General features: G+C 41.9%; 1 protein-coding gene across 1 annotated transcript in view; it reads right to left on the minus strand.

Annotated features, from left to right (window-relative positions):
- The window catches only part of PDZRN3 (PDZ domain containing ring finger 3), a 249,475-nt gene that overhangs the window by 207,702 nt on the left and 14,957 nt on the right, over positions 1 to 26,816 (minus strand). Inside the window, exons 2-3 of the mRNA XM_043443438.1 lie at positions 25,610 to 25,696; positions 18,170 to 18,277 (exon numbers count right to left, since the gene is read on the minus strand). Of these exons, the coding sequence (XP_043299373.1) occupies positions 18,170 to 18,277; positions 25,610 to 25,696 (195 nt within the window). The remainder of the gene's footprint in view (positions 1 to 18,169; positions 18,278 to 25,609; positions 25,697 to 26,816) is intronic.

The following is a 26,816-nucleotide window of genomic DNA, read 5'->3' on the forward strand; positions in this document are numbered from 1 at the left end:
GGGCAGGAGGTGAAGGGGACGACAGAGGATGAGATGGCTGGATGGCATCACCGACTCAATGGGCATGGGTTTGAGTAAACTCCGGGAGTTGGTGATGGACAGGGAGGCCTGGCGTGCTGGGATTCATGGGGTCGCAAAGAGTCGGACATGCCTGAGCGACTGAACTGAACTGAACTGACTGACAGGAGCATTTGCGGGGACAATGTCACAACAGGTGAACCACGCTAGCTAAAGCAGCCCAGGATGCTGGGTTATCTTCTCAGCACTGGGTCCCCAACCTTTCCTTTAGGGTACCCACGTGTATACTTACCTGGTCACCCCCAAACTAGCCCACCTGGGACGGGGAGCCCTCTCTCCCCGACTCTCCATGTGACCATCCAGTCACACTCCACAAAGGAGACCTACCAGCCTGGGGATTCTCTTTTTCCCAGAAGCACTTCTGGTACCCCAAACAAAATGGAACTAAAGGGAGGGAAAAACGAGCCAAGGAAAACGGCATAGGGTGGCCTCAAGTCTGCACTCACATGAAACACACTCCTACATGGGTCACCTCACCCCAGGAAGGTCACCCAAGGGGGCAGTCCTCAACAGTGAATATCTCACTAGCTTATGATGGAATGAAAGGTCCCACGGGCTATTAAATATACATGTGACCCCAATGTCCTGCAAAAATCACCCATTTCCAATCTGCACATTTTGCCGTGTGTCTGCTACTTCTAGGAGTCTCCTAAATTAAATCAAAATGGCATTTCTGTCTCCTTAAAGGTCAAAAAGACCTCACGTTGGAGCTCTGACCTATAGGTGGTCTGTAACATTAAACCATCAACAATTAGCTTTATGCTTTCACTTCCAATGCCACCCAAGTTCCTTTCTCTCTGTATCAAGGCCAAGGCATTCCTTCTGTCTGGGTGGTAAATGAGAAGAGAAAGAAAGGAGGAAGGGAGGGAGGGAGGAAAGAAAGAAGCAAGGGAGGGAGAGAGAAATAGGGGAGGAAGGAAGAGAAGGCAGGAAAAAAAGCAGGTCATTTACAATCCAATGCTCTAAATGAGCAGAATCCCGCATCCCTGTTACAGGAGCATCATCTGTGATTGCTGTGGAACCTCAGGTGTCACTGGGGTGAGGTGAGGAAGAAGGGAAAAAAGAGAGAAAAAGAGTCACTTCTGCCTGGGAAACAGGATAATGGCAGACAAGTCCATTTCATTAAGCAGTTGAACTTTAATGCTAACAACACATTTTCCTCAGTTAAGATGACAGCTACATTTCCAGAAGTTACTGACTTTTATTTCTTAATTAGATGCTCCACTGAATGGGTGTGTATGTGTGTGTGTGTGTAAGAAAATAAATGAAAATTGATCTAGGAAAAGAAGAAAAAATGTATTACTAAGAAAACAACCTAGTTTTTTAGAAAAATTTTCTTGCTCCACTGAATGATGTGTATGTGTGTGCGTATATGTGTGTAAGAAAATAAATGAAAACTGATTTAGGAAAAGAAGAAAAAAATTATTACTAAGAAAACAATCTAGCTTTTGAAAAAAATTTTTATTAAGGTTCCCTGAAACATTTATTTTGATTCCTCTCGAGTTATTTTTGCTCAGATTCTAGTGTCAACTTCTGCAATATCCTTAAAGGACATATCATGGCATTTTCTCTAAAGTAAATACAGACGCTGTATTGCATTCTTTTATGAAGAGTGTATATTCTTGTTTGGATAGCAAGCTAAGCAAAATGTTACATTAAGTGCATTCAAAATCACAAATGCATGTTAACAAAAGTAGCTAATTAATTATGCACAGAGTTTCCCACTAATCCTTTCAGTTGGTATAAGAGAGGCCATACTTATTCTTTAAAATGTCCACTGAATGAATTCTGCCATCCCCCATTCTGAAAGGCAAGAGAAACTGCATTGTTTTTGATTTACCTTCTCCTTTTCAAATCTTTAACCAAAAAAAATTTTTTTTCAAAATAAACTCTTTCAATGTGAGTCCAGGCTGCCTCCACCTTTGAGAGAGAGCATTTCACTCTTAAGCTGCATGGCATAGAAACACACAAGCAAATGCCTGTCTCTAAACAATTTTGCTTTCCTTCCTTGGCTCAAGGGTTCAAAGGAAAAATTAAGACAGTTGCTCTATATAATTTACCATTTTAGGGCTTAATAATTCAAATTTTAAAGTCTCTGTTTGCAAAGAGTATTTGAAAATAGAGCAGGAACTATGAAGACATTTCTACTGGATTTCTTTATTTTTATTCATGTTTGCATTGTTTTTAGCTTAATTTAAATCTATGAAGACATTCATTTATTTTTGGCTTGCTGTATTTTCTCACTAATACAGCACAGAACACAAGTCTCAAATATTTTAGCAGGAAGATATCAGTAAATAGATTAAACTGTTTACTATGTTGCACTGTAAACATCATCTCACTTATCATCCTGGGTGTGATCTGGGGGCAAGGAGCAGTGAAGACCTTTCCCAAGGTCTTTGCTTAATGCTCTAATTTGTATTCCCCTCCAAAGAAGCCCTTAGAAAATTCTATCAAGGTTTATGGCTTCACTGACAACTTGGTTTGATAAACAACGAAATTATTTCTTGAAGCATGTATAAAAAAATCCATGGCAACAATAGTGGCTAAACTTCCATCTAAAAACATGACACATTCAAAATAAAAGGGAGTGAAGGCATCTTCCAGAACTTAATTGTTCTTGATTTTATGTTGCCAAACCCGGGTCCTATGGGTGCTAAGACCCAAGACAACGAGAGGACTCTTTGCAACCCTATGGACTGTAGCCCCCAGGATCCTCTGTCCATGGGGCAAGAATACTGGAGTGGGTTGCCATGCCCTCTTCCGGGGGATTGTGCCAATCCAGATACTGAGCTACATTATATCTCCTACATTGGCAGGTAGGTTCTTTACCACTAGCAGCACCTGGAAAGCCCAATGAGAGGACAGAGGTGACCAGTGTCAAATATTTTCCAAATACGGTGGCAAAGCCTGTTGCTTCATAAGCAAAGAGCACAACTACTATAGGAAACTCGTACTCCATCTCACAGAAACTGAGTTAACCAGAGAATACATGATTTCCTGTATCAGATTGCTAAATATGACTGAGAGCAATGTTTTCTTAAAATATAAAGTATGGAATTCATAAATGTAGGAGACTTTAATTTATAAAATGAATTGTGGTATCTCAAAAATCGCACACCTGATTTTCTTATGCCTCATTGTATTTATATTGCTTCCCCCAAAATGGAACTCTACTCCTGAATTCCCCCTGGCAGGAGGAGATATATCTATTTTAAGCCAATGCTATTCCTGTATGGACAGCTGGCAGATTCCACCTGTCCAGAGGAGGTGTTGTCAAAGTATCAGATGTCCCCAAGACCTCATGACAGTGTCACCTGCCTTTAAGGCTTCTAATGGTGGTCTTCCTGTAGTTTTACTTTCAGAAACTGGTCATGTAACTTGAAAATCTGTTTCCAAGTCAGCAGGCACTGTGTTCAGTCCTGAGAACACTGCAAATCCAGAGCTCAACCCATGTGTTCCTGTTCTCTGGGGCCGACACTCTAGCAGGACCTGCCTTGGTCCTTAAACTGCACATTTCACAGGGAGACCTCCTCCTTAGCAGGGCCCTACAGATGCTGAATGATGCTGAATTCCAAAGTCCGTGTGGGTGTAACTTACAAACTCTTCCCCTCCTCGGACTCTGGAAGTCAGTCACCACACATGGCACATGAAGCAGTCACATCAAATGCCAGGCAGATACACTTTTCCCTACTGAGAGGAGAATCCACCCTGGACACCAGAACTTCACATGTAGGAGCAAGTCAGGCTTCCGAAGGCTGGACCTAGGTCCCCTTTGTAGTCAGTCCATCATGACGCAAGTGACCGCTAACTAATGCCCTCTGTCTGTTGGTGGCCCGCAGAATCCGTGAACTTTGCCTCAGGCAAGATGTTCCTAAGTGGAGAGTTGACAGGTAGTGGAGCTCAGATTTTGTAAATACAGTCACATGCCTTAATAAATCTGACTCCATTCTTTGGCAAGAGGCTGGGGCTTAGATGTGCCATCAACAGATCCAACAGACTCCAGGGTATAATATCAGGAAAAGACATCTGCTCTCAACATGGAAGGTACAGTTCTTTCCTCCACAGCAGAATGTTTCCCAACTGTTGGCCACTGCCTTTTAGCGAGCCATGAAATCAGCTCAGTGGGTGGCAAACAGCATTAAAAGAAAAAGAATTAAATAGAAACACCAGACTTCTGAATGTAGTAAGGATAAATATCTTTTGTGAACCTTTTCTTAATTTTTAGATACATACACGGGGACTCGCTCACACTAGTGAGTGTTGTACTGGGATTAAATAAAACATATTTCTTACCAAAAAAGTGTGCAAAGTGCTCTTTCAAAGAGGAGGATAGCAGGAGGGGCTTTGGGGGGCAGTACTTAAATATCTGTGTTTGGGATGCATAAACTGACACATGTACATAGTATAAACAGCTGCAACTGGAATGCATATAGTACGGATTTTCAGAAATTTATCAAAACAAATAAAACTTTATCAAAGATGGAGGCCCTGATATCTGGCTGTGATTCACCTCTTCGCCTCTGAAATTATTTTATTTTTATTTATCTTTGGCTGTGCTGGCTCTTCATTGCTGCACACGGGCTTTCTCTAGTTGCGGTGAGTCGGCCCGACTCTCTAGACGCCGCACTCGGGCTGAGTTGTTCTGCCACATGTGGAGTCTTCCCAGAACCATGATCAAACCCATGCCCCCTGCATTGGCAGGAGGACCACCAGGCAAGTCCCTGAAATGCTTTAGCGGTGATGGTTATTCCTCCTTGTGATGGACCCTAACCTCTAAAAGCCCCTTCACTCCTCTACCCCAGACTCAAGTGTCTACACAAAGTATAGCTCCGATTGGCTCGTGGCAGCGGTGGGCAAGATGAAGTCCACAGCACCGGACGTTACTGAGGCGCGTGTTAAAGGACCTGACTGACAGGACGAGCGGCTCATTCCACTGTCAACCTCCAACCTGTCTGATTTCATCGAAGAAAGTGAAAGTGTCTGTCACTCAGTTGTGGCAGACTCTTTGCGACTCCATGGACTACAGCCTGCCAGGCTCCTCTGTCCACACAATTCTCCATTTCCTTCTCCAGGGGATCTTCCGGACCCAGGGATTGAACCTGAGTTTCCCCTTATTGCAGGCAGATTCTTTACCATCTGAGCCTCCAAGGGAAGCTGTTGCATCTAGGGGACAGAGTCAATTTGAGCCTAAATGTTTGCAACACCCTTTGGTAAAATAAATGTTATCTATGTTTACCATGCAGGATGTGATTATGTCCATCTTGTGTACTCAAGTGTCCACCCTGATGTATTTCCACAGCCTGAGCATATGAACTGACCATTATCCAGATGAAGACTAGCATGGGGCCAGCATCCCAGAATCTCCCCTGGGGCTGCCAGTCAGCATCCTCACTTCTAATCCCAAAGGATAATTTTGCTCTTAAAGAGAAAGCAAGACTCAGGATCTTAGGATCAGAGTATTCCCCAAGCAACAGCATTTGGATGAAACCAACTCTACACTTTTAATGTATTTATTTCTACTGTTACCTTTTATTTACAGCACAAAATGGCTTTCCACTTGTGCAATCATGACATAAAGTTTCCTTTTAAAAGAAATCTAGGTGAAACAAAAGCATGTTCCTTTAAGAAAAGTGTGAAGTATTGAACAAAACAGGTGGTTTAGAAACACAAAAACTGAGTGGGTGGTATGCAACTGACCTGAGTTTGAGAAACACTTGTTCTTGGCTTCTTCTTGTTCATGTTTGCTGATCAGCATGAAATGCTAAATTGGCTTAGCTGACTATTCCCAACCCTGATTTTGGCTTAGCTGACTATTCCCAACCCTGATTTTCCAAGGATGACCGTAGCTTCTCTCTTGTGCTCCAGGGTGTATCAGAGGACTAATTTCTCTCTCACATTGTCTTACAACAATTTAAGGTCGGTGCTCTCAGAAGATGATACGATGCTATTTTTCTAACCCTCTGGCTTGTACTTCTTATACACACCATGCTTAATTAAGGCTGGACTAAGTTGATTCTGAATAAAAAGAAATATATCGATCTTTCTCTTCTTAAATTTCTTCTATTTTAAGTTTTAAAAGGTCACTGAGAACTGGGATCAACTATAACAACCGGCCACAAACAGATCATACTGAATGCCTTTAGTGTTCTAATTATGGCAAAAAGCAACAAACCCTTCCATAGACTTAACTTTCAAACAAACTGAAGGAGAAAGGAAAACATCATTTCAATATATGTAACAACTTCCTTCCTTGTCCTCTTTCTGAATTAGTGTAACATCCTGTACATTCTATTAAACCTAGTAAATGTAGCAGAGGAGACTGTCTGCATTTCACTTTTAAGATGTACTAATCACATCAGGCAAATTAGCTTAATCTTACCTATGAACAGACTTCGAAGGCAATTAAACAACCCTGTCAAAACAAAGATTTCCCGGCCTGCACTTTACATGATACCACGTGTCCAAAGGATTCTTCTTTCATTTCTCTATATTAATTAAACAAGGACTATATTCAAAACAGCTTAAAACTTCATCCAATTTGTCCTGGGTCTACAATGACCAACTCATACAAAATAAAACCAAAATCTCTCAAGTAACTCACTTGAAGTCAATATATTCAGGCATAAACACTCACTCCCAGATTCATAAACATGTATAATTCCTACATGGAGTCATACATATACATGCAGCTTCTACAAGCTCTTTAAGCAATCTTTCAAAAAAAAAAAAAAAACCTTATTTGTCAAAACACAGTTTATTAAAGGTTTATGACTAATTAAAGTTAAAATGTGGTTTAGAACTTGAAAATGCAGATACTGAGGTTGAAGTAATGCTTCTCTGAAAACGATGAATCTGAAAAAGATTCAGCCAAATGCAGCATTTAATGTCTTTCTTCTATCTGATGTTTCCCTCTGCCATTTCAAATACCAAATGCAATCAGTCCTTCAGATATACCCACATGCTGATCAGGGCAGCTGAACGGAGAAATTATAAACTTCTCCAATGGCTACTTACTACTTTTCATTCTCCAAAAGCAAAGCGGAAAGTTTTTTTCAGTTTTCAATTTTACCTTTTAGCCACCAAGGAAAATTAAGATGTTACTCTACTGATAGTATTAATGTTTTGAACTTTCAATAAAAATTAGATAAAATATTTTTTCTTGCTTGATTCCCCCTTTAAAATTCCTTTATCACCAGCAATTCTATTCCAAGCCCCCTACATATGTTAATATTCCCCTGTGGTCCCTATAAGCATAATGACTCAGATATTTCAGAGAATGATGTGAAGTATTTGAAATCCAGTAACATTACTATAAAAAAAAATACTTCATCCTATTTTACATGTGCTCTTACCAATTCATTTAAGCTAGACTTTAGAAGAAGAAATGAAAATAATATGTGCTCCATATGCAATTTCCATGGCTCATTAGATTCTAATACATAGGCCATTAATACCCTGTGATTAAGCAAACTGATTAGGTTTTGTCAAGATAATGCTTACTACCAGGATTTCTTTTTTCATCTTAACTCTTTACCATATATATAAAATTTTCTACATGGGTGTACTACATTCATATCAATATACAAAAATGTTACCCTACAAAGAATGTGATGCAGCGTGCCATCTTAAGGGAAGATTTGGTTCAAAGAAATACAAACTCTATAATTTTAAGAAAATTTCAATACTCCTCATGAGTCAGGATAAAAATGTAAATTTTCATCTATTCAGGCACTTTAAAAATAGCTATTAAACACGCAATTGTTTTATTTTTAGAACACTGAAGTCACCACATATGCAATGAGTTACCAGCTTCACACTAAGATGTAAACTAAGAATTACTCCTGATTGATCAATTACTGAGATTTATATGGCCTTAGGAAGTGACAGCTCCTTCTCCACCCAGATTCAAAGGGCCACTAATTAAATAAAAGAAATCTAAAACAAATTAAAGTGATCTAGTCACAACTGTAATTTTGGGTTTATGAAACCGTGCCACAGAACCGTCATCAAAGCGCTGGCTTGTTGCAAGGTCCTCTGGTCCAGCCTCTCCAGAACGACAGTAAAGCCAGCAAAGCTAACCACCTGCGGAGTGTTTATTCTGGAGCCAAATTTACAGTTTTCAGACACATGTATTATATTCTTTATTGCAGCAACCCCGTGATATATGTACAGGCAGACCTTGTTTTATCGTGCTTTGTCTTTATAGAGCTTTGAAGATTACTGGGTTTCTTACAAATGGAAGGTCTGTGGCAAAGCTGAGTCAGGCAATTCTATTGACATCATTTTCAACAGCGTTTCCATGTCTCTGTCACATTTTGATAGTTCTCACACTATTTCAAATGTTTTCACAACTATTATACTTGCTATGGTGAACTGTGATCAGTGATGCTAGGCATTTTTTTAGCAATAAAGTATTTTGAAAATAAGGTCTGTACATTTTTTAAGATAGAATGCTATTGCCACTTATCAGTATAGCATGAACATCACTTTTAAATGCTCTGGCAAATCAAAAAATTTTGTGTGGCTTGCTTTATTGTGATATTTGCTTTGTTGCAGTCGTCTGAAACTGGACCTGCAGCATCCCCACGGTATGTCTAAATGGTTTTCATATTTTACAGAAGAAAGCACTGCTGGGAGAGGAGAAGAAACCTGTCCAAGTTTGCAAGGTTGGCAATAGGAGAACTAGAATTAAAAACTTGATCTGAGTCCATTGAATCCTAACTACTCTATATGCTGACTGCCTTTCTTGTGACCCTAGTGTCAGCTACCTTCTTCTGTCCACTGGTCTGACACGGAAACTTCCCAGAACCAGGGACCACATATGAGCTCACCATCCATTCTGGCCTATCTCAGTATTAGGGAGAACACAGCTTACCTCCAACAGGTGAACGCATGCCTGCTGATGGTTCTTCTTCCACTGGGGGCCTAAGAACTCACACAACATGAAGATTTTCAACAAGCCCACGCCCAGAGATCACTCTATATAGTCCATTCCCTCTTCAACTCTTTCAACAAACACCTAATATGAGTTGCATGTCTTTGGTTAATGAATTCTCAAATCAGCATGTGTAGAAACACTAATGTCCCAGCAACAGTCACTCTAGGAAATGAACAAAAACTGCCTCCTTTGATTACAGACAGTCAGCATCTTCTAATCTGCCCCAAAGTTTCTCCAGATATTAAAAAATAAAACCTAACTATATTTAGCTTATTTTAAAAAGCAGACCGACATGTTTCTTTGGGGAGTGGCAAAGAAACCACGCGCTCTTAGGCTTCTAGTTCTCTTGGTCCCCAGAGCTGTCAACTGACTCACTAGTAATAGCAGGAAAAGAGGAAGTGAGAAAAGATGGAAATTAAGAGAATCAAACAAGCCAAAGGGAAGCAGGGAGTGCCACCCTCAGGAGAAGAGGGGTGGGACCCAGGGACCCAGGCGCTCTGCACTTCGAATGACAGTCAAAACAGACACAGACAAATAGACAGAACAAAAGCCAAAGCTCCTCTTGGAGCGGTGTGGGGTGTGGCAAAGAACAGCATCCCAGCTGCCCTCCCCTGGAGGCTCATGGGAACCACTCACCATCATTAGACAAAACCACGCTGCTGCAGCTGCCCACCCTGGGCTATAGGGGGCTTTCAGTGACAGGGGCATACCCGCAAATCGGCACTTGTAGCTGCCAGTCTGACCGAGCCTTCCACGTGTAATCCCACGGACGGTTCATAACCCAACACTCCCTCCTCCTGCCCCGTCCCCTCATCCGTAGGCCCTCTGCTCCGATTTTGTTTCCAAGTGATGTGGACCCACTGCTTTGAAAGGTTCCCCCAGGGCTTCTCCCACAAAGCTTATTTTACATACAGTTCATAGCTGTTAGATCATCCCAAACATCCTGGAGTAGGAAATGGCAACCCACTCCAGTATTCTTGCCTGGAAAATTCCATGGATAGAGGAGCCTGGCAGGCTACAGTCTGTAGGGTCGCGAAGAGTCAGACACGCATACACGCAGCCCAAACATTCCTTCCAAATTTGATAAAAGTGCATCCAGTTCTTTGTGTCTTATACCAACAGACTGAAAGACAAAAGCTTACTTAAAAAACAAAACAAAACTGACATGGGTTCTTGTTCTCAAAACCCCCACACTTAAGAGTCTAGAAGACAACGGAACAGAAACTGTATCTTATCTCTTCTGCTGTCAAGGATTTGCTGTTTTGCTGTTGTTGGGAAATTACCAAAGACTTAATTTTTGGACCTAATCTTCATCAGAAAAATTTAATGGGGATGCCAGTCACTTCTGATTTAACCTTGATTTTAAAGCACTTTATGGAAGAGCTAATTAACTCTTCTTACTAAGGGTCGACCCAGAGGGATAGATTTAAAATTTCTGTGGAGTCACAACTCCCACACAATACAGTATCAAGAGACAGTGAACTCGGATCATCTGGGCAGAGGATGGGAGGGAAGAGCTTCCAGAGGCTGCCCACACAGTCTGTACCCAGGGCCACGTGCTAGGAGCTGGTGGAAAAGAGAATGGCAAGTAACTTTTAAAGGAAACATACAAGCAGGAGTCAACACTGTTATACTTGGAATTCAAAAGAAACTTCTAGCTCACCACATTTTACACTGCTTTTGTGGATTACAAAAATGAACACTCACTTCTTGGCAGAAGAATTCCAACATTTTTAAAATGTGACTTTAAAAACTTCAAAGTTTCCCCATAATCCCACGCTACAACTTTATTTAAAACCTTAAAATGTTTTATTAATGCTGAGCATTTTTTTCCTATGGAAAGACTAATATGCATACAAATGCCTTTAAAACAAACTGCATCATGGCACATGTTCCAGTTTTCACCTAGAGTATCCGGCTGGTGTGCAGTGATGTCTGTTACAAAGATGTTCACTGAAAACCCTAGTCTGCTTTTTCTATTCTTTTTGAAAAACTGGTTTTAATGGCAAAACTGTAATAAGAAAATAACAACAGCAATAAAACCAAGTCACTACAGTCATTAGAAAAAAATTAATACATCATATTATTTTTTAAAAGGCAACTGGGAGTCAAGAGGAAATACTTGTGTTAATTGGTTACACGGTTAATTCTGGAAAGTATATCTTCCTGAAACACATAAAGGTTTTCACAAAGGTCCTACAGCAACACTACATTCTGGCTAAAACATGCAAGGGGAAAACAAATCTCAGAAGTATTATTGCTGACTTATATACTCAGCTTTGGTATTGAGTTCTTGTATAAGATACTAAAATTTTAACTAAAAAAAAAAAATACTTGCACTTAACAGCAAAATTCCTTTGACTTACATTATCTCCAAGCTCTACCCAAACAACATGACAGGCATGGGAGACAGAGTGTAATTCTCTTCTCATTGTAGAGATGAAGAGATTGAGGCTCAGCATTTAGGACACTAAAACCACAGAGTGAATAACTGAGTAGAAACCTAAACCTGGGTTTTAGGTTTAATTTTTATTGAAATCTCAGGGCTCTTTCCACCTCAGTATGTGCCTTCTAATAGGAAGGAAAGGAGTTGCCTTAATTTTGCCAGAACTTCTATTGCTGTAGGACAGGTTATAAGAATAGATGAAAGTGAAGAGAGTCCTTAAACAGGGGGGGAATAAAAGACAAGATGCAACAAAGGTATTGTTTTATTATTTTACATCCGAAGACTGAGAAGAACGGCTGATACATTATTATTAAATATGCACTATGCCAACGAAAGCTGATACATTATTATTAAATACGCACTTTGCCAATGAAAGGAGACATTACTTCCAAATGACAAAGTTGTCATTCCAAAAACATCTGAGTCCATCCAGAGATAACAAATCCAGAGTCAAGCTGGCACCCCGCCTCTCTTGTGTCCAAGGCAAACATCTCTAAACGGTCACTACATTCATCCCTCTCCATCTAGACACGGTCTCAGAATCCTTCCACAACGCAATCCAGGGTTCAACACTGGCAACCAACTGCAGTTAGTATCTAAGGTGAAACTCAAGTCTCTGCCTCTGGAAACAGAGTTGGAATCCATCACTCATAAGGGGTCTCTAAAACCTGTTTATTTTTGCAGCTAAAAAAGAACTTCTCAACAATTCTCAACATAGCTTGAATTATACCATATCTCTTTCATCAAAACAGAGTATTTGTGTAACTGAGGCCAAGTTAGAGATCTCAAATTGACAAGAATGGGTCGTACCTCTTAAGAGAGTAACTGTTATAGAATTCTTTCCTCTCTGCTGAGTGTGGCGAACAGCACTGCAGAGGACAAGGGCAGAGACCCACATGTCTATTTTGAATATTAACCCAAATGGCTTGTGCATCTCTCTGCCTGTTTAGCAACAGTATGCAGTTACATAAGAAATACTGAGCTTTCTTTCCCCATCATGAAAGAAGAGTATAACAGTAAAATCATATACTTTATAGGATATTTTTCCTGAAAAAATGGAACTAGTGTGGAGATATTTTAAATAATTGCCATCAACAATTTTTAGTTCACTGATAACATCTAAGCAAATATCAGCGAGCTGATTCAAAAGAAGAGAGTATATTCATTACTATTTCAAAAGGGATCCCTCTAGGAGTTACCAATCCTCAGAGAAGGAAAAAATTAACCACACAGATTTGGATTGGAATTGGAGGTAATGATGCAGACATAGTTTTCAAAATATTAATATAGAAAAGGATGCATGAAGAAATACATGGAGAGATGCGTGCTGTTGTTGATGATGATAATGTGTGTGTGCGTAGATATTTATATTTTCTAACTCTGTCTGCTGAGGGTGCCTAGGAACAATGAAACCTCAAGTGTAACGAACATGCAAGCAGCTGAATTTGATTTCTAAATGCCACTCACACTCCACTCAATGGAGTCAGAGCTACTTGGAAAAAAAGTGGACTCTAGAGCTGGGGCCAGCAAAGTACAAGATGAGCCTGGGACACCTTGCGGTTCCAGAAAGTAACAAGTGCTCAAAAAGTGATGGGAACACACCAAAGGATAGAGGAACTAGTTAGAAGGAGGTCCTTCTGGCCCAAACTGGCCAATGTGAACACAAATTATAAGACTCCATGAGTCCATACTGAAACAGGCAAAGAGATGGAGATAGACAGGTAGAAAAAATAGCGAGGAAAAAACTCTTTTTCTTACAACTAATAAACACAGAAGGAATGTAGTCAGTAAATCACCACTTGTCAACCATGGTAATAATAAATTCAAGGAAAACCTGTAAGTGGATGTGAAAATCAGCGTATGCGAGTCTCAACAGGATATTAACACAACCTCAACATAGCCCCTCTACCCCGACAAGATACCAGAAAAAAGGAGAAAACAGCACCTGCACAGCAGGGAAATCTGGCAGACAGGCCTTCAACCAAGCAGTCCAAGCTAACATCACCAAAAAAGGACAAAGTGATATCACGTTCAACCAAGCAGTCCAAGCTAACATCACCACAAAAAGGACAAAGTGACATCACGTGACTCTTGACAGGATGCACGGAAAAGTACACACCATCTCTTCTCCTACCCAAAATGTATGACCTGAATCCATACCAAATTGAGAGAGTTTATACAAAAGACCTAGTTTGCATTCTGCAAAAATATCAGTAGCACGGGAGACAAAACTGAGGCACTGCTCTAAAGGAAAGAAAACTAAAGATATAGGACAACCAAATAAAACCTATGATCTGGGATTTGCTCTTGCTATCGCAGACACTGTAAGATCAAAAATCGGACTAAATGCTGTAGACGAGACAACAGTACCCTACCAATGTGTATTTCGTGATTTAGATAACTGGACTGCAGTTACATAACAGAAGGTCTTATTCCTAAGAAACACACACTGATGTATTTAGGAACAGGAGTAGAGACAGAAAAGGATAAAGTAAATGTAGTAGATGTTAATATTGAGGGAATCTGGGTAGAGATTGTAGAGGAATTCATTGATGTAAGTCTGAAATTATGTCAAAATAAAAAATAAATGGAAAAAAAAAAGAGCATCTTCTACTGCTTTTCCTAAAACTAAACACCTTTCCAGGTGAATCCACGTGCCATTCTGCAATTTTAGTTGGTGGGAGAATACTATCTTCACTAAGTAAAATCTCACTTTACCACGTGGCCCACTTTGGGAATGGAAGACAGTGCTCATCCATTCTAGTCAACTCTGTGACTCAGACTTTTCAGCAATGACACATTAACTAAAGCTAGAGCAAACGGAGAATGACTGATTTACACAAAAGCCGCTGAGGATACACGACTTCTGTGACTACATGCCTCAGTCTCCGAATCGTAACACTCCCGAGATGAACAGAGATTTACAGAGGACTGTACAAAATAAAGGTTTCTGGCAACAGAGGGCTTAACTGTCCCGCCTTCACTGCATTTGGAGAATTGCATTTATTATCTCAAAGCAGAAACAGGACCTTGCATTTAACCCAGACAACGGTTAGAGAAATTCACTTACCACCAAGTGGGGAGTGAGCACAATACAAGAACAAGCTTCCACACGAGGTGCCTGGCAACATAAGCTTTGGGAACAGGACAAATCTCTACCCCAGTCATCCTCTTTGGGGTCCCTATCATAGCCAGAGGTACTGGTGGAAATCTATGGAAGTGATTTTCACTGTCGCAAAGACAGAGGTGGGGACCAGGGATGCTAGAAGCCCTACAATGCACAGAGTCTTGGACAGTGAAGAATTATTCGACTTTCAGGATAACTTCCCCATATCATTCCAGACATTAGTAAAGATAAAATAGCACACTTTTAATAAGTACCCGAGTGCAGATTCTAACTCTGTTTTACATACAAACACTAAGGGGGTTTTAGGGGTTGCAGTTTAAATACACACAGATTACACACCCATGTCTCAGCAGTATTACTCACCACAGCATAAAGGGGAAAGCAAGCCAAACGTTCATTAATGGAGAAATGGGTAAACAAAATATGGTATATACTTCTACACATACAGTAGAATAGCATTCAGCTTTAAAAAGAAAGGAATCCTGACACAAGCTACAAGTACACAGACAATCCTGAAGGACACAGTGTAAGGACACGGTGTGTACTCACTCACTTACACAGAAAGATAAATGCTGGGTGATTCCACTTACACGGGGCACAAACAGTTGTCAAATGCATAGAAACAGAAAGTAGAAGGAGGCAACCAGGAACTGGGTGAGGGGAAGAGGGGTGGTTTAGTGGCTACAGTTCTAGTTTGGGAAGAGAAAAAAGTTCTGGAGATGGACGGTGGTGATGGCTGCACGACGGCATGCACGTACTTAACGCCACAGGAAAGTACACTTCAAAATGGTGACAACGGTAAATTGCATGTTATGTAGATCTGACCACAATAAAAAAAATATATACACACAGATGTGTGTAGATCAAAGGAAGACTGCAGGTTTTTTTGTGCCATATCATAACCACAATCTGTTCACCACCCTGGAAAATGCAACTGTGGAGAGCAATTCCTGAATCCACAGCACCGCCCACCTGGACCCAGCAGACAAGTAGCTGGTGTAACCACGATGAGTCCACACGGAGGTACCAGAATCTGGCAGTAAACATCACAGTGTCTTCTAATGTTGTCGGGCCTGAGCATTTACACACTGATCCATACAGTTTTTTATAAATGATCTCCCTTTTATTCTTCTATTCCAAGTCAGTACAAAATCCACCCCTAGATGCGTATGTATCAGGTTGATCAGAAAGCCGGTTCTGGTTCTTCCATAAACCAGCTTACAGAAAAACCCAAAGGAACTTTTTGGCCAAGCCAATATATAAAAGTTAGTTGTGAATTTTGTTTCATGATAGTATTGATGGCATTTCACAATATTTCTTATAAAAATCAAGGTGAGTGTGGGTGGCTCTGATGTGGGCGTGATCTACTGTTCTGTTCTCAGGGAACAAAGAGCAGTAGGAACAGGGTAACTGCTGACAGCTCTGCTGAGGACAAGACTCACTCGGTCCCTATGGATTTAATATAAGAATCCTTTCATCGGAATGAAAGTTCTTATGGTCAAAGTCTCACGGGAGTTTGCCCACTCCTCTGAAAAGGAAGCAATCTGACGGAAAACTAGAAAACCCCTGACTCTTCTTAGTGATAAAACCCACATGCACACTTAAAATAATCAAATTCATGCCTGGTAATAAACTCAGACAGAGATGAGGTGAACCAGGGAACATCATTTTCAGGCACAGAGATCACTGCATCATGTCAAAAGAGATTAGAATCTGACTGAGAAGGGCATGGGGTGTCAACTGCAATTACACATCTACTGTTTCTCTATTGGGATCATTCCTCTTTGCATCTCAACACTGGGACATGATTAATATTTTACATACTGTCCAAAAGCAGAATGTGACTTACCAGAAACCGTACTGAATGCTTCAAATACAGATCCCCGCTTTGCCAAGAGAAAATCCTGCCCAGCTGTACATTGCTCATTTGCAAAACATAAGAGCAATGAAATTCCATTACTTAGAGAAACTGGCTGTTCCACCAAACCCTTGGCAACGGAAGCTGTACTTATCTTTTGGAACAATAGTCTCAGAAAATGTATTCTCTCTCTCTCTTCACAGAAGACAGTAAAGGATGCATTGGAGCTCTTGAAAGAGCGTCTTGCCCAAGCAAATTCCTGGAAGGGAAAATCCACTCTGCTGACCTGGGAAGTAGGAAGATTGACCCTAAAACATGCAGCAGAAAGAGTTCCAAGTTTAAGAACTCTTCAAAAAGTCAAGGAGGATGTAGCATGGTTAATAATGTCCTTAAAACAAGATCAAGTATCCTTTTAGTAAGTAAGTTGTCACACTGCATCCCCTAATTCTCAAAAGTAACTCTTACACCATAACTTTTTTAGTTTGTTTTCTTAGAGAGATATAACCATCTATTTTCCTGAAGATATAAACTGCCCTGAATTGTACTGCTTTGAACATTGCAGAAATCACCCAAATGAGACCAGAAAAGCGAGACTCTGTCTTTCTCTTCCCAAGGTTCCCTTCCCAGAAGCATGTGGCCACTTTTCTGTTGGTTATGTGAGACTCCCTTGTGGCTTATCCCATGGCCAGGGCTTCCAGTCAGTCCAAGGTTTGAAACAGGCCAGAAATACACTCAAGAAGTATAGATACCCTACGCAAATGTGTTTGGAACATAGAACATCCAGTGGTCACAAGGCCATTTTTCCAGTTTCCTACTTAACGTGCTATATTATGGTGACTGCACATGGGCGAGCTTTTTATGGGCTTTAACGTCTCATCCTGGATTCTCATATTTAATTTTTTCCCCTCACAGAAAATCCAGCAAATTGAGCCCACGTATTCACCCATTAAAAGAACAATCAAAATGGTCAAAATCACAAACGAAAAATAGTCACTTATATCAGACTTTGCAACGAGAGCCCACACAAGCAGGCCACACAAACAGCTTTTGGCAGCTCGGGGCAGGCTAGGACAACACTGACCCTGTTCCCAAGGGTGCTATGACTGGGCGGAAATAGCTACCTCCCCCAGCATAAAACTAGAAACCTCCTACACAGAAGTTTAAAATGATGAGTGAAGAACTGAAAATGAGAACAGTGGTGATAAGTGGTCCTCCTGAATATCAATCTTTGTCTGCAAACCCTTAAGTCAAGCAACTGGTACAACTGACAACAGGCAAGACACAGAAAAGGGGGAATGACATATATGCAGAAATAATCGTGTGCTGCGAGCTCTGAGGACGTGAGAGTGATCCCAAAGCTGAACAGAGTCACCGTTTGCCCAACAGGGACTGCTCATCTGGTTCTAACTAACACACAACTCCCCAGTGGTTTTCACACGAAGCTCCAACTGAAGCACATAGAACAGATGCATAGCCGCATGAAAAGAGCCAAATCGTGAACAAGCCACTCATGCTTTGGCTTCTCTATACTGAATATAAACAAAAACTTAACACCAAGGCAATCAACACCCAATGGGGTCTCACAGAATCGGAGAAATCTGTCTCCCGCCCAAAGAGCCACCAGTTGAGGCCTCCCTCTTCTACCAAACATCTAGCCTTGAGCCGGATGAAGACTGCATGGCATTCAGACTATAAAAGACCCTGGCAGTGTTCACATACCTCAATAATCCTGTCGTGAATTTGCAGGCCTCCGTCCTTGGCTGCGGGCCCACTGTCAACTATTTTGGATACAAAGATTCCTTCACTGGACGATCCATCTTGGTTGTCCTTTGGGTTAAAAACACAAAGGCATGAATGCTAGGCATTAAGTTGATCATGAAAATCAAGTCAACACTCTTAAAACAGTAATGGACTCTTGCTGGTGTCACTAGAGGCAAAGGGATAGAAGTCAGCTGTTTCCCCTCATATCTGTTTTAAACTAAAATTAACACATGGTAAAATAATTCGAGTCCGACCAAAAGGTATAAAATGGTAAGTCCCTCCCACCTCCAACCCACAATCCTTCTATCCCTTTGTAGCATCGATTGGCAGTTAATCCATCCTTTCTAAAACATTTCTTCTTTGGCCAGGCCGCACAGCATATGGGATCTCAGTTCTCTGACCAGGGATGGAACCTCTGCCCTCTGCAGTGGAAACTCAAGAATCTTAACCACTGGACCGCCAGGAAGTCCCTTTCCAAAACATTTTAATGTGTCACCTTCCTAAGTGAAAGTCTGGTCTTTCAGTCATGTCCAACTCTTTGCGACCCCATGGACTGTAGCCCGCCAGGCTCCTCTGTGCATGGGATTTCCCAGGAAAGAATACTGGAGTGGGCTGTAATGTCCTTCTCCAAGGGATCTACCTGACCCAGGGATTGAGCCCGCATCTCCTGCATTGCAGGCAGATTCCTCACCACTTCAGCCACCAGGGAAGCCCGTCACCTTCTTAAACATATATCTATTCCTTTCTTATACACATAAATGGGATTATGCTCCACTCAACCTCTTTCACTTAATTTTAAAAATGTTAGAAATTTTTCACCATCTGACCCACTATCACCCTCATTTCCTTAAGTGACTAGACAATCCTCACACAGGAATAATTAGTACTGTTTCCTGTTGTTGCTTCCCTGCTGGCTGAGATGGTAAAGAATGCATGCAATGCAGGAGACCTGGGTTCACGGACAGAAGAGTCTGGCGGGCTACAGTCCATGGGGTTGGAGAGTCAGACACAACTGAGATACTAACACTAGTTAGTCGCTGTTAGAGACAGTATCACCTCCAATACCTTTCTACCTGTATTTTTAAATAAATACCTTCGCTAGTATATACTGCTGCAAATCCCTAGCAATGGAACTGCTGGGTTGAGGGTATGCGTACTTGATTGATGTTGCCAAATTACCCTTCAGAGAGCCTGTGCTGAAAGCTCATTCAACAGAGTATATTCTCACATCCTTACAAGCACAAATGTAATATTAAAATTTTAAATTCAATAATCTGATGGTGAAAATAGGCTTTTTATTTTTGCTGCGATTTGCATCAGAAAACCCCACCATGCACCAGCCCCCACCTCTTCAATCCTAATGAATTCTGATCTCCAATCTCTTTGAACCCCTTTAGATCTTTCAAACTCCAGTCTGAAAGTCTCTGGGAAAGAAGACAGTTCACTGCTCAAAGTCTCTCCTTTATTTAAAAGCAAAAAGCTTCAACAAACTCATTAAAAAAACAAAACAAAAAAACCCCCTCACAGCTTGTTCATGAACTTCTTTCCAAACAGCATTGGGATGAATACTCTCCAAGAGCGTGGATTAAATTTCTCATGATTAACAGATGGATTTAGAAATGAAACGGCAAAAGCGCGTGTTGTTTCCAAACAAAAAGATTTGGGAAGTTAAGTTCAGGATGTTCCACAAAAAACTCCCAAATCCACCATCCTGGTGATTTCCCTGCCACAATGCCATAAGAACATCTACTTCAGTAATCATTTCTCTATACAAATACATCAAATTTATAAAATACAAATACATCAAAATTCCATTTGCTAAAAAATTAAACAAACCCCAAACCCTATATCCTACAGACGGAGAGAGATGACTTTGAAGAGGTTCAGTCTACCCCCTGAAGTCTGACAGCAGGAACCCACGGTGGGAAAACACACACTCCCCAACTCTGCTCTCCCCTCCCTGCCCCGCTGCTCACAAAGACACACACACAACACTATACAATGTAACAACAGGATTCAAAAGAAACTACAATCACAATGTAAAATGAGCAGTAAGTATTTTTCCCAACATCCCTCCCCACAAGACAAAGGTAAGTCTCCCACTGCCATCTGGGTTCCCCCAACACTCTTCCAGGGGGGAGGATCAGTAAGACTGCGGGCGCTGAGCTGGATCAGCCAGCCCCCAAAGACACCACTGCCCAGCATCGCAGACCTCCCCTCAGGCCTACTGCACACTAACCCTTCCCGTCTGAATGTCTTGGAGATCTCTCTCTCTACTACTACTACTGATGAGTCGCAAGCACATCTCAGATACAAGCACTCGGAAGTGCGACAGCTTCTATTTGCTGAGTGCACAGCAGGTGCCAGGGACACGGGCCTTCCCTGCTGGCTCGGAGGCAAAGAATCCATCTGCTAAAGCAGGAGACATGGGTTTGATCCCTGGGTTGGGAGAACGAAATGGCAACTCACTCCAGTATTCTTGCCTGGGAAATCCTATGGACAGAGGAACCTGGTGGGCTACAATCCAGGGGGTTGCAAAAAGTCGGCTAAACAACCACCAACAGGTATGTAATGAGTGCTCTCTGCCCATCATTTAATCCTCATAAGAGCCACAAGTGGTAAGGAGTATAATTACCCATTTCATAGATGAAAGAAATCCGAGACAGAGAGGTTAAGTAACCTACTCAAGGCCATACAGCTAAAAAGTGACAAAGGTCTGTTTCCAACTAAGGATAGGCTGATTCTCTTACACAAACTCTAAGTGGAACAGTGTCTCCCACTGAGAAAAATTTCAAAAATACACGTGAATTCAGAAAAAAGCATTCCAGGCTATGGAATATTCCACTAGGGGACCCTGAAGAGTCTCAATGGACCACAAAGGATTTATGGACAAGCTTAAGTTCCTTAAGAGGTGACGTCAATATATCAAATGAAAAGAGATCGGTGTTTACTCTGATTGAACTGCTTTGTGTTTCTCGGCTGGGGAGAAAGGAGGAGATAGGGGCTGAGAGTTCGGTTTTGGCTCATTTTGCAGAATAATACATTTGAGCAGAAGTAATTTATCTTGAGGCGCATCAGAAAGTCCCAGCAAAAATCAGAGAGGGACGGGCAAGAGCAAACACCAAACTGAGGTCATATGAAGACTGTGATAAGGGATGGGAACAGAATGTAAAAAACATAGCACAGAAGCAGAGAAAACCAAACCCAGAACATTCCTGATCCTCTCAGAACACATGTCTCTATTCTTTGTTTGGTAGCTCCTCTCCTAACACATTTTAAGGGAGAGCTATGCATCAAAGTGAACCAATATGACTTAGGATTTGTTTGGGTTTACTGGCCTGAGAAACAGAAAAATGAAAGGGCTTGTTTCCATCCCAGGGGTGCCAGACAATGAAGTAAACTTGCCAAAGGCTGAAGGAATAGGTCTGATACTCCAGACTGGCTGCTGTTTCTTTAGGGACCGGAGCACTGGTGAATGGGTGATGTGATTCTGCTAAGAGCATTATGTACTGCATGGTGCAATGAAAAGCCTTATGTCAGAGCCCCCCCGCTGGGCTTATGTCACAACTCAACCAAGCATCCAACACAGGAATTCCTTGGGAAACACACACGTCATTCGCCCTGCCTTCTACTTCCAGTAACTTACAATGAGTATACATTGTTGCTCATCCTGGCTTTTTAGCATGTTCTCAATGACCTGCCAGATTTCCAGGCAACAGGGCAGAATCCATTTAGGTTTCATTATGCTGCTTCTGCTAATCAGGACACGTTTTTAAAAACACGATGGCAAACACATGCATGTGGAATTCAATTTCCCTCCCCAGGGCTATGCATGGAGTTCTTGCAAAAAGACCACATAAACTGAGAGCCCTTTAAAGCTACAAAAATCAGGCTAGTTTGTGCTTATACCACTTTTTTAAAGGAAAAAGAAAATGACCTAAAACATATTTTTTGGTAAGTCTGAGAAAAACAAAACAAAACTGCATTCTAGTGAGCGTGGAAGCATCCTTTCATCCCGGAGGAGATGCAGAAATGAAATACCATCTTTGTGGGCTTTCCCATTGTTGGCAGACAACAATTGCCAAGCCATGAGTTTGCCTCTCCATTTCAGGCATTTTGCAAAATTTAGGCTCCCCTTTCCTATATATATGCTTTGGTGTGCAGAGAAAAGAGCTTCCTGGTTCAGACTCTTTGGGCTACAGAAGCTTTCAAAATGTCTGAAAATGAAAAGCATCTTTGTTTACTGTACTTGTTTCTTAAAATGGTAATGGTAATGATGGATAGGGAGAAAATGAGTAATGATGAATAAAAACCAACTGCAGCCAACTGTCTTGTTACATGTGCCACGTGGCAAAACACGTTCTCCTGATGATAAGGTGGACTAAGTTCCTGTGGTCCTGGGACCATGACTGAGCAGGTCAAACCCCACTTGGCTCCCTCGGCCTGTCTCACAGCTGGAAAGCCCGACCCTCGGCAGCATGGTGCTGAATCAGAGCAGCACCATGACATGCTGCCTGGGATGGCAGCCGACCAGAAAAAGGGAAAAGCAAAAAAGTCCCAATCTGACATCATTTTGGGCGTCTCAAATGGTCTGAGTGGTGGAGGATCTGCCTGCCAATGCAGGAGACACAAGAGATCTGGTTTCAATCCCTGGGTTGGGAAGATCCCCTGGCGAAGGCAATGGCAACCCACTCCAGTATTCTTGCCTGGGAAATTCCATGGACAGAGGAGCCTGGTAGGCTATCGTCTATGGGGTCGAGAAGAGTAGGAAATGTCTGAGTGATTGAGCACAGAGATAATTTTAGTTTAAGAATTCCCCTAAGATGATGGGAAGAACAAGGGTATGCCCATACCCCTGGGGCTCAGCCCAGGGGGACTGCTGCCTGCCCCGACCAACCTTCATTCTATTTTAACCTCATCATCTAGAAGTGTTCTTTTTAAAATATATTTTACAAGGCAAATCATGTATCGGTTCATCATTTTAATGACTACGTATCACCTACTACTAAGCTGTCATTTTCTTGCAATAAACCACGCTCGTTTGTTGTTGAAACTGTGGCTTTGGCCAAAAGCAAAGGGAATTTAATCACAACCCGCCTCTTCTTCTCTGGCCTCTTTCTGACCACGTCCTGCCACTCCTCAACTCTGTCTTTGTCCTTGTCCAGGTTCCCCTGGGTCTGTCCACTTTCTTTTATCTCAGTGGCCTTCAAAGATGGGTACTTGCAATGAAACACAGTGGAATGATGAAACAGTATATTAAAAATCATATTTTAATTTCATCATTTAAAATGATTATTCAGCATTTAACTTTTATAAGACAGGTAATATTAGTTCAGTAGTAAATATATGTATAGTTTATAACCAACTATGTCCCATTTTTTTTTCTACAGTTAAGACTGTTCAACTAAATATATTATAAATGAACCTCTGATCTAGCAAAGTCCTACTCATCCTTCAGGAGCCAGCTTCAACGGCCTGCCCCATGATGCCTTCTTCCCTAGGGTTAACTGCCTCCCAAAGCATCTTTAGCTGAACTCAGGCACAGAGTTTTATCAGTGAGAACAGCACTTTCCTCTCTAATTTATCAGTTTCTCCACCTGGACATGAGCTCCATGAAGATGGGGCAAACATCAGTTATATCCAGATGGCTGGCATCTTCTTATCCTTCAGGATTTGGCTTTATATCCCTTCCCCTCTCTCCTGATCACTCTGGGCAATGATGCCCCTTGCTCCTTGGAATGTAGCATACCCATCCTCCCATTTTTTCCCCCTTCATTGTACTTCTCCCAATCTGTAATTACTCTTTATACTTGTTTCTTGCCTTATATCACCCAGGACATAAACTCAATGACCAGAGGGATCCAGTCTCCCTGGCCAGTATCTCTAAGTCCATAGCAAATAGCCCATGTATAATACTTAATTGTTGAATGAGTGAATCTGATTTTTCTTTCCCTTTTCCTTGACTATTTTCCTCTTAAGCTGACTAACCAGGAAGATGTTGATTTTAGTCAATCAGTTGTTTCCAGCTCTTTGCGACCCCATGGACTGTAGCCCGCCAGGCTCCTCCGTCCATGGGGTTCTCCAGGCAAGAATACTGGAGTGGGGTGCTAGTCCCTTCTCCAGGGGATCATCCCTACCCAAGGGATTGAACCTGGGTCTCCCGCACTGCCGGCAGATTCTTTACCATCTGAGAAAAATGAGGAAAGGCTGAGCAAAGGAAAAGAACAAGAGATGATACATACTCTGGGAATCCCGTGTGAAAGGTGAGACTCCGGAACACATCCTCTGCCACCTCCCCAGAGCCCTCTCAGCAGACATTTTCCTGGCAGTTAAATCAACAGATCTGAATTCAGCCTCCCCTTTCTGGAGGAGGGGATCATGATGAATGGGGTGAACAAACGGCTCCAGTGAGAGGGAAGCGCAAAGGCTACACCAGCCCACAAATGAGGGAATGGCCCCTGACTAATGAAAGGCAGGTAGAAGTCCTGACAAGACTGCCACTCTTGGAGCCTTGAACCCAGCAAAGCCCCTCAGTGTAACTGCACAATCCTTTTTCTTTTAAACTTACTTTGTATTGAGGGGGTAGCTCAGCTGGTAAAGAATGCCTCTGCAATGCAGGAGACCCTGATTTGATTCCTGGGTCGGGAAGATCCCCTGGAGAAGGGATAGGCTACCCACTCCAGTATTCATGGGCTTCCCTGGTAGCTCAGATGGTAAAGAATCTACCTGCAATGTGGGAGACCTGGGTTCGATCCCTGGGTTGGGAAGATCCCCTGGATGGAGGGCATGGCAACCCACTCCAGTATTCTTCTCTGGAGAATCCCCATGGACAGAGGAGCCTGGCGGGCTAAAGTCCATGGGGTTGCAAAGAGTCGGACACGACTGAGTGACTAAGCATAGCACTTAGCCAATTAACAATGTTGTGACAGTTTCAGATGAACAGCGAAGGGACTCAGTCATACATATACATGTATCCTTTCTCTCCTAAGCTCCCTCCTATCCGGGCTGTCACATAAAATTGAGCAGAATTCCACACATATTAACATGACTTTTCTCAGTTCAACTGCTATCAAACTAGACATGAACTCTTCAAAGCTGAACAGCTAGGATTAGCTATTGTATGACTAGGACGATGCTACATTAGGAAACCACAACTAATCCCCAAAACCAAATCACTTTGCTATACACCTGCAATTAACACAACATTGCAAATGAACTATGCCTTAGTAAAAAAACAAGATGATAAAAACCCCTGAGTGCGAAGATGATAAATGCACAATGAACTCTAACTAGAGCAGAATGAAGTGAGCTAGGATTCCTACCCTTCACACCCCAGTCCTTGACCCCTCTCCCAGCTCCATCAGGGACCCGTTAAACCCATCTCAACAACGAACGTACCACACACGGCCGGCCACCGATGATGTTGAATCCCAAGGAGCCGGAGTCCCGATGAAGGACAAGAGTCAGGCTTTTTGTTTCTTCACCCTTCAGGGAATAAATGAGTTCAACATTTCATTAACATTTAGGAAAACCAATGGGAGGAATTTTCTATCTAAATGGACTCATGGATTGCCAACCTGATCATTAAAAACCCTATGTCTCTAGAGAAGTTTAACCCAGAAAACTTCGGAGGCTCATGCTGAAACTCTGGTCTATGTTGAGGAGGTTACAAACATTTCTAGATACCATCAGACCCTGCGGTGAGCACTTATGAACATCTGAAGACATCCAGACAGAAGTAATGAACATTTTCTCGGTGACACCTTGCTCTGCACACACATCTTTGATTTGACCAGCCCACCATAGGCTGGCTGCTTCGACGGCTACCTCTATCCCTCAGCCATTCTCAACAGCAGCATTCACCTTAATACGCCATGAAAGGTTCCAGTAGCAATCCCCTCGGAAGCTTAGGCACATATACAGCCCATCAATAGTCATCTGTGTTTGGGAGATTTCAGGGGAGAAATAGCACTTAAAAAGTCAGACGCAAACATGGGTGGGAACAAGGAAAATCCCGAATCTTACTAAAAAGGGAGGAGGGGGCATTTTCACAAAGTAGTGACTGTCCAGTCCTGAGGAGACGCAGGCTGCTGAACAGAAAACACTCTGTTTAAGGCAGGTGGGACCACGTGAGCCACTTTAAATCAAATAAGTGGCCCCGGCAGGTCTCAGAGGCGCAATGTTCAACAGTCAAAGAAGATGGAGATGCCAGGGCACCCCAACCAACACTCTCCAGTAACAGACAGACGGATAAAAATAGATCTCACCTTCTACACAAACTATCACTTAATAGGCTTTGACACAAATATTAAACTCGCTGATATACCACTGAAAGGGTTTCAACTATTCGAATGGTATGCAAAGGTCCACATGCACTGGCTATAAATTTGCAATTGCTTCACTCACATTTTCTGTTTAAACAGGGTATCTTTTAAATGTGGCATTTAAAAAAAAAAGTATGAAATATTTCATTATATGCTTTCTCAAAAACAGCACTAACAGCTTATCACAAAAGAGGTTTATTCTGATATTTACTGCTTCCTGATGCAACTTGTGCCTTATACTTTGGCAGGGGTTGCCTGGGGGGGGGGGGGGGGGGATAAAA

The sequence above is a fragment of the Cervus canadensis genome, chromosome 22 (genome assembly GCF_019320065.1).
Source record: "Cervus canadensis isolate Bull #8, Minnesota chromosome 22, ASM1932006v1, whole genome shotgun sequence".
NCBI lineage: Eukaryota > Metazoa > Chordata > Mammalia > Artiodactyla > Cervidae > Cervus > Cervus canadensis.